Source organism: Styela clava, chromosome 7 (genome assembly GCF_964204865.1).
Source record: "Styela clava chromosome 7, kaStyClav1.hap1.2, whole genome shotgun sequence".
NCBI lineage: Eukaryota > Metazoa > Chordata > Ascidiacea > Stolidobranchia > Styelidae > Styela > Styela clava.
The window spans coordinates 15,356,357-15,368,840 of record NC_135256.1 but is presented as its reverse complement, the minus strand read 5'-3'; the positions used below and the strand labels follow the sequence as shown (position 1 = coordinate 15,368,840).

The window sequence follows — 12,484 nt, the reverse complement described above, 5'->3', positions numbered from 1 at the left end:
CACTAGAAATGTCACTGTTAAATAATATCTTTCCATTATTTCATGATGCTGATTGTCAACAACATTTACACTTGAGTTGATTACATGATAACTAAAGTGATGTAAAACTGGTATGTAAAACCAGGGTAAAACGAACGATTCCAACATTGTTCAAGAACTAATACTTTAATTAATCATGGCCATATTTTTTTATTCTCATAAGTAATAAGTTTATCGAACAAAATTTAGTCTTCGTATATGGTCATATCATATGTTCAATTTGATATCTGTAGGCCTATTTAAAAATGTTCTATCTATAGTAATTGCTTTTGATATTGCCCAAACAATTTGGAACCTTTCAGGGTCGCAAAACGTTTAATGCAGTAGTCAGGAAACGCGCGAATTCATATGTTAATGGAGATGTCAGCCAACTAGGAACACCAAAACTAACGAAAGGGAATACTTTAAGCATCGGCGAAAATTCGTACAGTGCTTCAAGTTTACTACAAATTTCCGATAAAGCACCGCTTCCGCTGCACTATCCATCCAAAAATCCAGATTCCAATGAAACTGAAACGACGGATAAGCAGATATATCATCGTCTGCTATCACTGATCTCGATGTGGATGCCTCTCAACGAATTCCATGAATTTTTCATTGATTAACATTTTTATATTATGACGTCATCGCATTCGTACAGTTTACATAACTTGTGAAACTACAATATGTTGTCCAGAATGAACTTAGTCAATGCTTGTGGCGATATTAAGGTAAGTAAGCAAATAAAATTTAAACAATACTATATGGTTGAGTTCTGCAGAAAAGTGTATCTGTAAAAAAATTTCGCGCTCTTTAATAAACTCAAGACCACGGTCATTCCTATGTCAAAAATCAATCTAGATATCAATTACCAAGTTATAACCTGACAATAAAAGAAAATTATTTTTATACTTCGTTACAATAGCTCGTGGAATTCGACCTTGAAAAGGACAATTCAGTAGCAAATCTCATACATTTTATAACAATTGTATTATATATAATTTGCTACATTGAAACAGATATCTCCAGAAAAAAGATGGAAGAGCGAGCGTTTTTTGAGGCAGGCGATGATCGACAAACCCAATGAAGAAGCATGGTTGAGAACCCAAAGTTCTCCTTGCATTTTAAGTAAGTCAAATAAATAGGTAACACAAAACATCTGGTAGAAAAAAATACGGATTCCCAAATTCATATTTTGATTCTCAGGTCTGGTAGAATACGCCATCACCAAGAACGAATACTCATGGGTGGCCAGACAAAAAATGGCGAGCGAACCATGGCTATTTGTGGAAGATCGCACAAGAAATGCAATAACGAGAACATACAGTCTGCCAAATTCGAGTAAGTTAGTAGCCTATGCTTACGGTTAGGCCCTCTAAGCTGATAAAGAGTGAGGTTTGTATTTCACGCCCTTCGTTATAAAAAAAAAGGTAAATATATTTATCATCAGGATTTTCATATCTGAATTTGGAATGCCAAAAACATGAGACTCCGTCAGGTCTTTTAGAATCACCGATGGAAAACCTGGTCCCACTTCCGCATCTATCAGTTTTGCTGCCAAACAATTATACTTTAAGCGGAGAAAAGGTTACAGTTCCAGACGTATTAGCCGAAAAGGATATTGATGCTTGGTAATTATCCCATTGGCTTTAGTTTGGTTTTATTTCCTAAAGCTCAATGATTTTACGAAATTTTTATTCTACTTGTTGCTATGATAGCTTAGCGAATGAGACTAACCCTAATGACTCGAAACTACATCTAGCGCTGAGTATTGATATCACGAATTGTTTTTACCATCTTCGGAAAAGAATTGCCTGACCAAACTGGTATAAATTCCAGGGTTTCGAAAACATGGCAGTGTGACCATTTTGCATTCATATCTGGATAAAATACTACTTGAATGCCAAATAATAGGATCGAGTGACCAAGGCAGTGTAAATTTCTGCTACCCTCGCGCACATATCTTTCTCACCTACGTCCATGCAGGGTAATGAAATGTTCCGTTGAAATTGTGTACGATGTATATATATTAATTAATTAAATATGTTTATTCGTTTCACCAGCTTTGTGGACAAGGAAGTTGACATCATTGAAAGCGAGCCTATAATACCTAGGCAAAATGAGAGACGCATCTATTCCCCTAAACAGAAACAAAAATCAAAGGCAAAGCATATGAAAAAAGTCATGAAGTGCTTATTCTATCCAGTTGTTCGTTGTCTGGGGTGGAAACGTGAAGATACAAATTAACAAAATATTGAGTGTGTGTGAATGAGTATATATATATTTTAGTAACAGTTTTTTTTAGTTTTTGGTTTGCAAGCGGGTTCGATATCAATAAATTTTGAAATCGTTATATATATATATCCTAAATTACTAATCCCAACCAATAATTTTGCGCAATATCAGTTACATTATTACATAGGGCGATATAAAGCGCCACCCCAACCCTCAAAAAAAAAAAAAAAAAAACGCGGGCCAACTTGCAACTCTGTTGTACTAGTTTTTAAAAAGTAAATTTAGGATGTGGTATTCAGTGTAGTTTCTAGTTTGAGTTATAGGTATCGTATATGTAATTTACATATTTCAGATATTTAATTGCATCAGAATATGATTAAAAATCGCACAATTAGTAGGTGAAATTATTCAGTGATTAGTGCGCTATCCTGACCATGATGGTGTTGCAGATCAGTTCTGGTCAGTACCATGTCTATCCCAAAATCAATTTCTCGCGCAGAGGGAAAATTGATAAGCGTTGATAAACTGGAAATTTTTTTGGTCCTCCCGATTTTTTCTACATCCAAGTGTTAATCTGTACAGACCGATTTGAAGAGCGCCATGATGAACAAGGTTAGCGTAAAACATGAAAATTAAACCCACCGTCTATGTGAGAAGGCAATTCACGTATACGTATAGAATGATATGCGAATGATCATACGATCATAAATCACTGCCATTACAAACATCGCGAAGTATTAAACCATTAACACGGTGTTTTCACCTTGAGACTCGATACGAGTTATTGGAAGTCGTAGGCTACTTTCACGAATACAAAGCAGTGTGGTTGGTGTTCAATGTTTTTATAATGGCATTTGCGCCTTGAGATTTTTCAAAAAAATCTGACTATGTTATGAAAACAAAACGATATAAATGACATTAATCCAGCTCAGTCAGTCATCAGAATATTGGCCTGCATTTTCTTTAAAGCGGCGTGTCTCGTCTTTCCTACGAACAAAGTTGTCTTGAAAATAACATACCTTGGGAGGACCGGAAAATCACCTGTTGCGCATAGTGAACTCAATTTTTTACACTCGGAGTGGGGTGGCGGACTTGAGTGTCGACCGTATTTTACAATATCTCTAATTTGCGATGCCATCATATAACGCAGATAACATGCTAATCAATCATCCGTGCCAAAAATTATTTAAATGTAATGGTTAAGTTAGAGTGTGTATTGTGTATTTTCATTCTGTATGTCTCAATAAATATTATATATATATATGTTATTGTCTGTTCATTTGTTACATATGTACTTAGTAGCCTTGATAACGGTTGTTCACGTTAGTCAACTTAAGCAACTTCTATTCCTCGTTATTGAACGCGAAGATGATCAGCTGTGGATCCATTTGCTCTATCGTCCAATGCAGTGGCGTTGCCTAGCACTAACGTTGTAAACACAACCGAAAATATCTTGCTGACCCGCCAAATGGAATTGTCGCACAACCATGAACAAAATAAAAAAAGATGACCTCACAAAGTGTTGAAAAATATTGCAACATCACCATTGTACAGTATATGGAGTGACGTAGAATGTATAGCGAACAGTGTTGCTAGAAATATTTACAATAATCGCACAGAGATGGCTGTGGATGCTTTCCTGCTAGTGGCAGCTTATACAATGCAGTAGGCGCGTAAAAACAAATATATATACCACTACAGCTTTGATATTTATTTTATTACTAAAATTACTAACAAATTCAAACAAATAACAGAGATCTAGGTTTAGTTAAATATTGTGAAGTTCGACATGGTGAAATGATGAATAGAAAAAAGTTGCTTCTGTTTGATTGACAACGTCGTTTTAGAAGATCTATTTCTTTCCCTGTGATGAATATAAAAAAGTTCCGAATTATAAATTATTCGAATATATTCTACACATTATTATGTTCCCTATGCACTAAATCTATACAGCATTTAAAAATATTTCCATTTGCATTAACTGTATTGAAGTAGTAAACTTAAATATTTTCAATATTTTAACGAACCTCATTCTTGGAGCTTTTCAAGTTTGATCGGAGATCCATGGTCACTTTGTGTTTTGATCCAAGAAGAGCCCTCAACATTTGGTCAGCAGACATACGTACACGTCTCAGTGGTGGACGCTTGAATTTACCTCTAAGATCAAAGATCTTCTGGTTTAGTTCTTCAATCTGAAATAAAAAGAATATTATTGCTTTTTCCCCCATCACAGTCATGACTTGTTAAAATATATGAGCTTAACAATATCGAAATTATTTCCATACCTCTGTGTCATTCTTTTTCACTTTACCTTCAATCTCATATCTTGCTTCATCAACTTTGTCAATCTTAGCATGCAATTCACGACACAGGTCCTAAAACAGTATAGATATTTTATCACAATAAGAATTGTTAAGATGATAAGCAAGGCCATTGGTAAATGATTGGTGCTTATTAGGAATTACGAATCATTGTTTTATACGCTTTGCTTTGTTTCAGGTATTTTTTTCTAAATCACTTTAAATATTGTTTGTGGTGTTTTGGAAATCTGAGTTTATTACCATAAGTTCCTGTTGTGACATGCTGCCAAGATCAGCCATTGGTTCAATTCTCTTATTCAATACATTCTTTTTTTCCTCTGCTTTTTGTTCTGCTTCTCTTTTCAAGTCTTCGCGCGCCTTGTTTAGCATGAGAGACTTCAGCTGCTGTTTGCGCTGGTGTGTCATCTTGCGGGGTGCACTCTAGAGAAACAAAAACCACCATAATCAAATATGCCGACGGTGAGGTTTATCGAGGGCATATCATGCATATGGCTGTAGTTCAAAATCATTTAGGAATGTATGACGAATGTTTTCCCGGACCCGCGTTCTTTGAAATAATCATTCACTACGTTTCTCATGGTAAATTCACGACATGATGTAATCTGGTCGCCGTCTACAAATTAATGTCTGTTCAATTCATTTTAGAAATGATATTCCCAGTGGAATTAAAAAGATAACACAAATTAGTAGCAACGTAGTTAACGCTTGTTTTGACATGGTAACAACACAATTAATTCAAGGCGAGGATAGAAAAATTGACAATTTTCCATTCGATACTAAATGTCAGAAAATAAATTTGACAGTAGCACACGACTAATGGCGATTAGTTGACCTATAGACTGAGCATTACATTATCAGTTGACAAAAGGCATATATTTATTGTAAAAAACTTTTTTTCATTTTCAAATACGATAAGTAGATCAAATCTGTTGAATGTCCAATATTATTTAGTTTTTTAGTTTTATGTTCAATTTTACACAGATGCTATCACGAAATATGTTATACTCAAACTAAGATGTAAATTACTCACTTCAGAATCGGCCATTTTGATGAGAGTTTTTGTATGTCGAACTAAAGAGTTAAAAATAAATTCTGCAAAAACACAACGTTTGATCCAATAAAATAAAATGCGATGAAATAAAAAGCATCAGCCGAACGTCCGTCATTATAAATATATTTTTTAACGTGCCTTCTACATATGATTGAACAAGGAGAAGGTGAAAAGCTCATAAACAAAGACTGCAAAACTGACTACGTTCGGTAAATAATTATCATACACTCGCTACAAATAATAAGTCTAAGTAGTATTTTAATGCTATACTTTAGGCGGGTATGTATGGTAAACAAGCTTCTGATAGAGTATGTGTCCAATAATACATAATTCTTCAACGCTTTCAACCCTTTCCTGTCTCGTATTATATACCGAATAAACTGATTGAAGCTAATATTCAACTGTACATGTCGTTAAATGCTTGGTTTTCAACTTATGTCACTGAGTATTTATACCAGCCATGATTCACACTTTTGTCGAGCGATGATGAGATTCACAGACGTGTGATCGACGGTGTCAGTGAATTGTGTAGCGTCGCTGTAGTACCCTTGATACGAGCAAGTTTTTTATTATCACCTCTAGCGAATGGTGTTTTGTGCTAACATATGTTCGTATGATTGCGTATTTGCTCATAATTGTTATGCAAAAGTCTTTTATTATTTCAATCATGAGAGCGGCAATGTTATGTACTGGAGATGAATCAATATATGAATATGAAAAACTGAAAATGCCATACATGTGCGAATGAAATATATGTAGTCATTGACTTGATTGGATTGTTGCGTCTTCATTCTTCTATTTCTTGAAAAATTATTGGATGGCCAAGACCTTGGTAACTAGCAACTATGTACATATATTCATGATCCGACTTACGAATTATACCCGAATAATTTTGCAAAAAAAAAAAAAAATTCCCGACTACAGCACAAGGCAATGCTACAAAATCATCGACAATATGTTGAAAATGAAAGCAATCATCAAAATGAGGTCAAAATAAAATAATATTTGTGATCCAGTGGCCATGCCCAAAATTTATCTTACACGACAAAGCCAGTCAGTAGTTTGTTTTTCACCAAAACTAGGAAAATAACATGAAAATGGTATTTCACGTTGAAGGGTGACGCGAAAAAACAATGTTGGTTGTCGACCAACGGCACTCGTGACTAACTTTGATACAAGTAGAATAGAAAGAAGTCGAACAAGTACAGTGATTTCCCTACACCCCCCCTATAGGGGGTGAACACACCCCCCCCCCCCTAAAATTTCAACCCCCCCCCCCCCCCCCCCCCCCCCCCCCTAATTTTGAGGTTTGATTCCACACCGTAAATCCTAACTCAAGTATAATTGTATTTATATATAACGACAATGGCATATTTATCAGTGTAGTTGAGGGTTCCAAATCGCAGTCTGTGGGCCAATTACGACCCGCGTAACAATTTAAAATGGCCCGCCGAACTTGAGTGAAATAGTCCTAAACCAGCCTTATATTAAGAAAGCTTGAAGATGTCACAAAACGAAAACTAGGCACCGAAAACAGATACTTTTTAGATGAAAGGCGTCGTTTTCATTTCTTTATTGGAAAGAATCAAACTTCAGCGATTTGTCTTCCTTGCCAACAAAATATTTCGGTTCAGAAGGAATACAACATTATGCGCCATTATGATCAGTTGACGCACGCATTTCAAAATTTAATTCATACAAAAGTCAAACAAACATGTTCAAAAATATGTGAAATGTGTTACCCCAAGCCATAAGTAGCCATTCATGCGATGCCATATGCTAGATGAGCAAGTAACTTCATTAGTCACTATCAGTTGCAAATTACTTGCTGAAAGCCAAGCTTGTTATTTATTTATCGGAAATTCTATCAGCTAAATATTATAATGATAATTATTGATTTCATTGCATAAAAAACTGCGATGCTAGGTGTATCTAAAACTAAGCTTAGAGCCTATTTTGGTGCCTATTTCTCAAAATTTTCTCAGGGCGCTTAAGCGCGCCCTGAACCCCAGCCGTGTCGTCGCACATTTTCCTCGCTCCCCTTTTCTGGCTCTATAATTTTCTGCTGCTGTGTATTTTGGCTCGCCGGCAATCAACTTGGGGGACCCCCTTAGGTACATCGTTTCTTAAATACATACCAACTTTTTGAGAATACAAATAGTTTTATCTCTAATAGCAAATGATTTACCACCCCCGAAATTTCGAAACACCCCCCCTAAAATGAAAAGCTGGGGAACATACTGTACAAGTATATGTAACTAAAAAGATTAATGTTCGACAAGGCTTCGCGGTTGCGCATCATGCTTGTCGTTAAAAGCACAAATGTCATGACATATTTTTCATCAAGAAAATGGATGATGCTGGTGAGTATTACTGGAATGGACGGAGCTGTGCTTTTTTTCTTGGCCCGTGGATAGGTTGCTTCATTTTATTTCCAGTAATCGACATTACGTAAAATTCAATTAGACAGTTCAAACAAAAAAACAAGCGGCGATAAAGACAATAAATCCGACAAAACTTTAAAGTTTAAAAAATTCTGGCTAATACTTGAGTTCGTTGAATTACCATACACTAAACAAAATATTATTATACGAATGGAAAGTAATAAAAATACCTCTATCCGGGCGATAATTTCACCATGCGTAAAAATCTGTCTGAAGATAAAGTGTACGAGTCGGAGCTAAATTTTAATTGTTACGTCACTGTTGGCATATTGGTGATACAAAGAGTCCGATGTCAAAATAATCAACCATCGGAAAACTGCTCTAAAAAGCTAAAAAAGTTCAAGCTAAAATCATACCATATGTCAGTCATTTTTAATAAAAGCTGCTTGAATATTATCATAATTAACAAAATATCAAGTTTACATACGTATTCTTGCTAAAACATTATTCAAATAAACTTCGATATATCACAAATCACAATGATAAAATATAAAAAAGTTCCCGGGTTGAAGAAAATCTATTTACTGAATTTGATAATAATAATAAAAAGTGCGTAATATTCGACTCCGTTCACTTTTTTCAATAAACAGTGAAAGCAGGTGTTCGCCATAGTGGAGTTCGGCCTTGTTGGGTAGTTGCTCAGTGTTTCCTTGCTTACGAATTCGTGTTTTATGGAGTTGTAATGGCAAAAACTTTGAGGAACGTGTTGTTGTTTATAGGTTTTGCTTTCGTGATTCATGGTGGAATATCTGCTGCGCAACGTAAGTAGCCTGACTGCTTTATGTAGCCTTAATTCAATGTGTTTATAAGTTTCGTTTACAGGTCTGCAGGTGCAGTACCGGTACAGGGACTGGTTTATTTTGAAGTTTGTCGTTTTGAATTACAAGATTTTCTCAATGCTTTATATTGATACCGGTACCTATAATAGTACCTATAATAATAGCTCTATAATAGTGTGTGAAATATAAATGACTTTAACTTTGCAGCAGCCTGTCATCTGATACCGGTACTGGTAATGATGTTGATAATTGAGTATTATAGGCAACATCTTGGGCTAGCTTTTAACAAGTATTTTTACGTTTACAGATAGATCCTTTGTACGATTGACACAACAGGAACTTCACTCACTTCCGATTGATGTAAGTATAATCAGATACACAATCCAGCATTCTGACATTGTACAAATTGCTGTAAAATGGTTGTAAGGGGTTTGTGTACTTTCGGCATTCAGGGTTTGTATCTCGAATAGAAGTACGGTATGTTAAAAATAACTTTGCAAACAAATAGTTTGATAAAGTTAACGCATACAATAATAATGGGATTATTTTCAAATACTATTCATAAAATTACCATGGTATTTTTTGCAGATCACTGTACAAACAATATTCGGTTTGTTTTTGGCATCTTGGGGTGTTTTACTAGCTGCTGGTGAATTCAAAAATATACAAGTTAACGCAGAAACAAAGAGCAAATCATTTGAAACAGTCGGAAATAGACCATCATTTTACATCTTTGAGCACAGAGGAAAAGTTTTGCACGGAGACGCAAAAGGACGAGATTAAAAATTTTATTTGTATTATTGTGAAAAAAAACTGCTTAAAATAGAAAATTGTGATGTCACAGGCGAGAACAAGTTTCGGACAAATTGTGATTGGGCCACCAGGAAGTGGCAAGACAACATATTGTCATGGGATGCAGCAGTTTCTTGGTGCATTGAAACGCCCATGTTGTATTGTAAACCTTGATCCAGCAAATGAGAATATTCCTTATCAATGTGATATTAATATTGAAGAATTAATTACATTAGAGGATGTAATGGAAAATTTACAACTCGGACCAAATGGTGGACTTCTCTATTGTATGGAATATCTTGAAGCTAATATGGACTGGCTCATTGAAAAATTAAAACAGCATTCTGGAAAGTATGTTTTCATTTTGAATTATGATAACCTGATTTAGGGTTGGTATTATGTGTGTTTGACATGTTTTAATTTACCGTGAATAAAGAGCATAACATCTACAGCAATCAAACAGTATATGCTTGAGTCAGCAGTAACAATTGTTCAAGCTTATATTGAATTGCTATAACTCAAATCAAAATTTAAAATGAACAAGGCTCTAGACAAGTAGCCACTCTTAATATGGAGCTATTATAGTTAAGAAGAACCGAAATCTTAATTCATTGCATCCTGGGCAAGATGGTGGGCATGGGATTTAAACCGGCAATGTCATCATAGTTAAATTAGGTCTAACGCTTTAACCAATAGGCCATTAAATATTTTTAATGAGCAAACCTTTATTGTTCAGATATATTGTGTTTGACTGTCCTGGACAGGTCGAGTTATATACACATCATTCATCATTGAGAAATGTGATTGAAAAACTAACCAGCAAAGAACAAGATCTTCGTCTCACTGCCATTCACTTAGTAGATTCTCATTATTGTTCTGATGGAAGCAAATTTATATCTGTTTTATTGACTTCATTAGCTACTATGCTACATATCAACCTTCCACATATCAATGTTCTATCGAAGATGGATGTTGCAGAACAATACGGAAAGTATGTGAAATTACTCTATAAAACTATGATCGCAAATGGTGTTCAAGTGTAATGTTTTGTCAGAATGACCTCTTTGAAATAGGCAGCAAATTTGAGTTAATCCCTGTCCTACTGAAGACTTAATAATGCGAATATCTGTATTTTTATATGGTGATTTCTTATAGTTTGGGAATGAACTTCTGTTGTATGGTTTTGTAATGAAACAAGCTATTTTATTCATAGAGTTGGAAGTACTAAAAAAATTTGATTGTTAATTCTTGTTATCAAGTTATCATTTGTTTTAGATTTGCATTCCACTTGGATTATTACACGGAAGTTCTTGATCTTGAAAAATTATTGTCAGTTGAGAGTGATGATCCATTTTGGAAGAAACACAAGAAACTGAATGAGTGAGTTATTAAGCATATTAGAGTTATGATTAAATATATGGTAATCCATAACATTGAAGGGCTCCCATGTATGTCTTATTGTTTCAAGCGTTCCAAACACTTTATTTATCAAACCCTTGATTATCTCTTGCAGGAGATGCGGGTAACATACTGTGATTTACTGGACATGGTAATGCTCCGTTACTATTCTTTATTGCAATGATAATATATTATCTTGTGTACGAATTCTTTTAGAAAATTAATTGGAGTTGTTGAAGATTACAGTCTTGTTAGTTTTGTGCCCTTGAATGTCCAAGACAAAGAAAGTATGTTGAACGTCATCCGACAAGCAGATAAAGCAAACGGATATTGTTTTGGGACAGTTGAAGAAAGAAATATTCAAAAATTGCTCTCTACTGCTGTTGGTGCTGAGTTTGAATTCTTTAAATCTGCATCTACACATGAGAAATACCTAAACTCTGATAAGGGATGAAATGGTGGTCTTTGTCTGATGCATAATATATACCAGGGGTGGCCAACCTACTTTCGTCCGCGATCAACTAAAATCTTCAAAATAGCTTGCGATCGACTGATTGGTAATAAGGTCATATACAAAAACGAATGGGTACTGATTATGCATAGATTATTGCAAACACGCATACAAAAAAATACAGCACTGCCAATAAGCTCAGCTCTGTGGGCACATTCACAATTAAAACGCCACAAAAATTTGTATTGTTCATGTTCCATTTAATTTGTTAATTTGATTATGTAATAGTAGCCGGCGTAAATGTTTCATCATTCATTTATTCAAATCATACAATTCAGACCTAACACATGCCTTTTTCTAGCCCCGATTGTCGTAAATTTCTCAAAAAAGTATTAGCGTACTCTACAAATAAAGAAAAATAAATTTTCGAAAACCATCAATGAAACACTACTGCTCGATTTTCAGCATCTAAATTACAATAATTCAACTCACTGCACATTTATCAACTAAAACACACAATATTCGGCAAGTTCAATTTAAACTTGGTAGCGGCGAAACTTGCATTTTTACGTAATAACATGTAAATGGGGCTTGTCCAGACTCAAATACTGTATGATTATTTTTGCACATGTACAGTACTGTATTCGTTGTTTTAAAACACACAACAGGCGCTGCATGAAACTGCTTCAGGAAATTTTGGGGGTATGTTGTTAAATTTACCAACAATAGACGCGATCGACCACTCGAAACGTGAAGGTCGATCGTGATCGACGTGTTGGCCACCCCTGATATATACTATCAAAGGAGACTACCAACTGTGGTCTCAGTGCAAATGAAATTTCTTGTTTGAAAATCAAAGAGTACTTTGTGTGTTATGGAAGCTGGATTATATTTCTAATTGTGATTATTTCTTATGTACTATGGTTGTGATTTGTTTCAGAATTGTGGATTAATAAAAGTATGTGAAGAAATAATTGATTGTAATGTGGGGTGTA

The 12,484-nt window shown here is 34.9% G+C and overlaps 3 protein-coding genes across 3 annotated transcripts; 2 read left to right on the top strand and 1 right to left on the bottom strand.

Moving 5' to 3' along the window:
• Nucleotides 1-3,943: 3,943 nt before the first annotated feature.
• LOC120328044 (troponin I, fast skeletal muscle-like) lies at nucleotides 3,944-5,765 on the bottom strand. The gene is made up of 5 exons (XM_039394429.2): nucleotides 5,605-5,765; nucleotides 4,815-4,994; nucleotides 4,539-4,628; nucleotides 4,281-4,445; nucleotides 3,944-4,117 (listed from the first exon to the last, which is right to left on the bottom strand). The coding sequence occupies exons 1-5, from the start codon at nucleotides 5,617-5,619 to the stop codon at nucleotides 4,106-4,108; spliced, it is 462 nt and encodes a 153-aa protein (XP_039250363.1). The 5' UTR covers nucleotides 5,620-5,765; the 3' UTR covers nucleotides 3,944-4,105.
• A 2,893-nt stretch (nucleotides 5,766-8,658) lies between these two features.
• On the top strand, nucleotides 8,659-9,631 carry LOC120327721 (ER membrane protein complex subunit 5-like). The gene is made up of 3 exons (XM_039394068.2): nucleotides 8,659-8,830; nucleotides 9,156-9,208; nucleotides 9,437-9,631. Exons 1-3 carry the CDS (start codon nucleotides 8,752-8,754, stop codon nucleotides 9,629-9,631), a joined length of 327 nt encoding a protein of 108 aa, XP_039250002.1. The 5' UTR covers nucleotides 8,659-8,751.
• Nucleotides 9,632-9,683: 52 nt separating this feature from the next.
• Nucleotides 9,684-12,463, top strand: LOC120327719 (GPN-loop GTPase 2-like). The gene is made up of 4 exons (XM_039394065.2): nucleotides 9,684-9,991; nucleotides 10,377-10,631; nucleotides 10,916-11,020; nucleotides 11,255-12,463. The coding sequence occupies exons 1-4, from the start codon at nucleotides 9,684-9,686 to the stop codon at nucleotides 11,490-11,492; spliced, it is 906 nt and encodes a 301-aa protein (XP_039249999.2). The 3' UTR covers nucleotides 11,493-12,463.
• Nucleotides 12,464-12,484: the final 21 nt, after the last annotated feature.

Excerpts from the sequence above, each read along its gene's own strand:
- LOC120328044 (XM_039394429.2), bottom strand. Across the intron at positions 4,629-4,814 it reads TGTCACAACAGGAACTTATG|GACCTGTGTCGTGAATTGCA; the intron begins GTAATAAACTCA and ends ATACTGTTTTAG. Across the intron at positions 4,446-4,538 it reads TGAAAAAGAATGACACAGAG|ATTGAAGAACTAAACCAGAA; the intron begins GTATGGAAATAA and ends TTTTTATTTCAG.
- LOC120327721 (XM_039394068.2), top strand. The coding sequence starts at position 8,752 with ATGGCAAAAACTTTGAGGAACGTGTTGTTGTTTATAGGTTTTGCTTTC. Across the intron at positions 8,831-9,155 it reads TGGAATATCTGCTGCGCAAC|ATAGATCCTTTGTACGATTG; the intron begins GTAAGTAGCCTG and ends TTACGTTTACAG. Across the intron at positions 9,209-9,436 it reads TTCACTCACTTCCGATTGAT|ATCACTGTACAAACAATATT; the intron begins GTAAGTATAATC and ends TATTTTTTGCAG.
- LOC120327719 (XM_039394065.2), top strand. The coding sequence starts at position 9,684 with ATGTCACAGGCGAGAACAAGTTTCGGACAAATTGTGATTGGGCCACCA. Across the intron at positions 9,992-10,376 it reads TTAAAACAGCATTCTGGAAA|ATATATTGTGTTTGACTGTC; the intron begins GTATGTTTTCAT and ends TTTATTGTTCAG. Across the intron at positions 10,632-10,915 it reads GTTGCAGAACAATACGGAAA|ATTTGCATTCCACTTGGATT; the intron begins GTATGTGAAATT and ends CATTTGTTTTAG.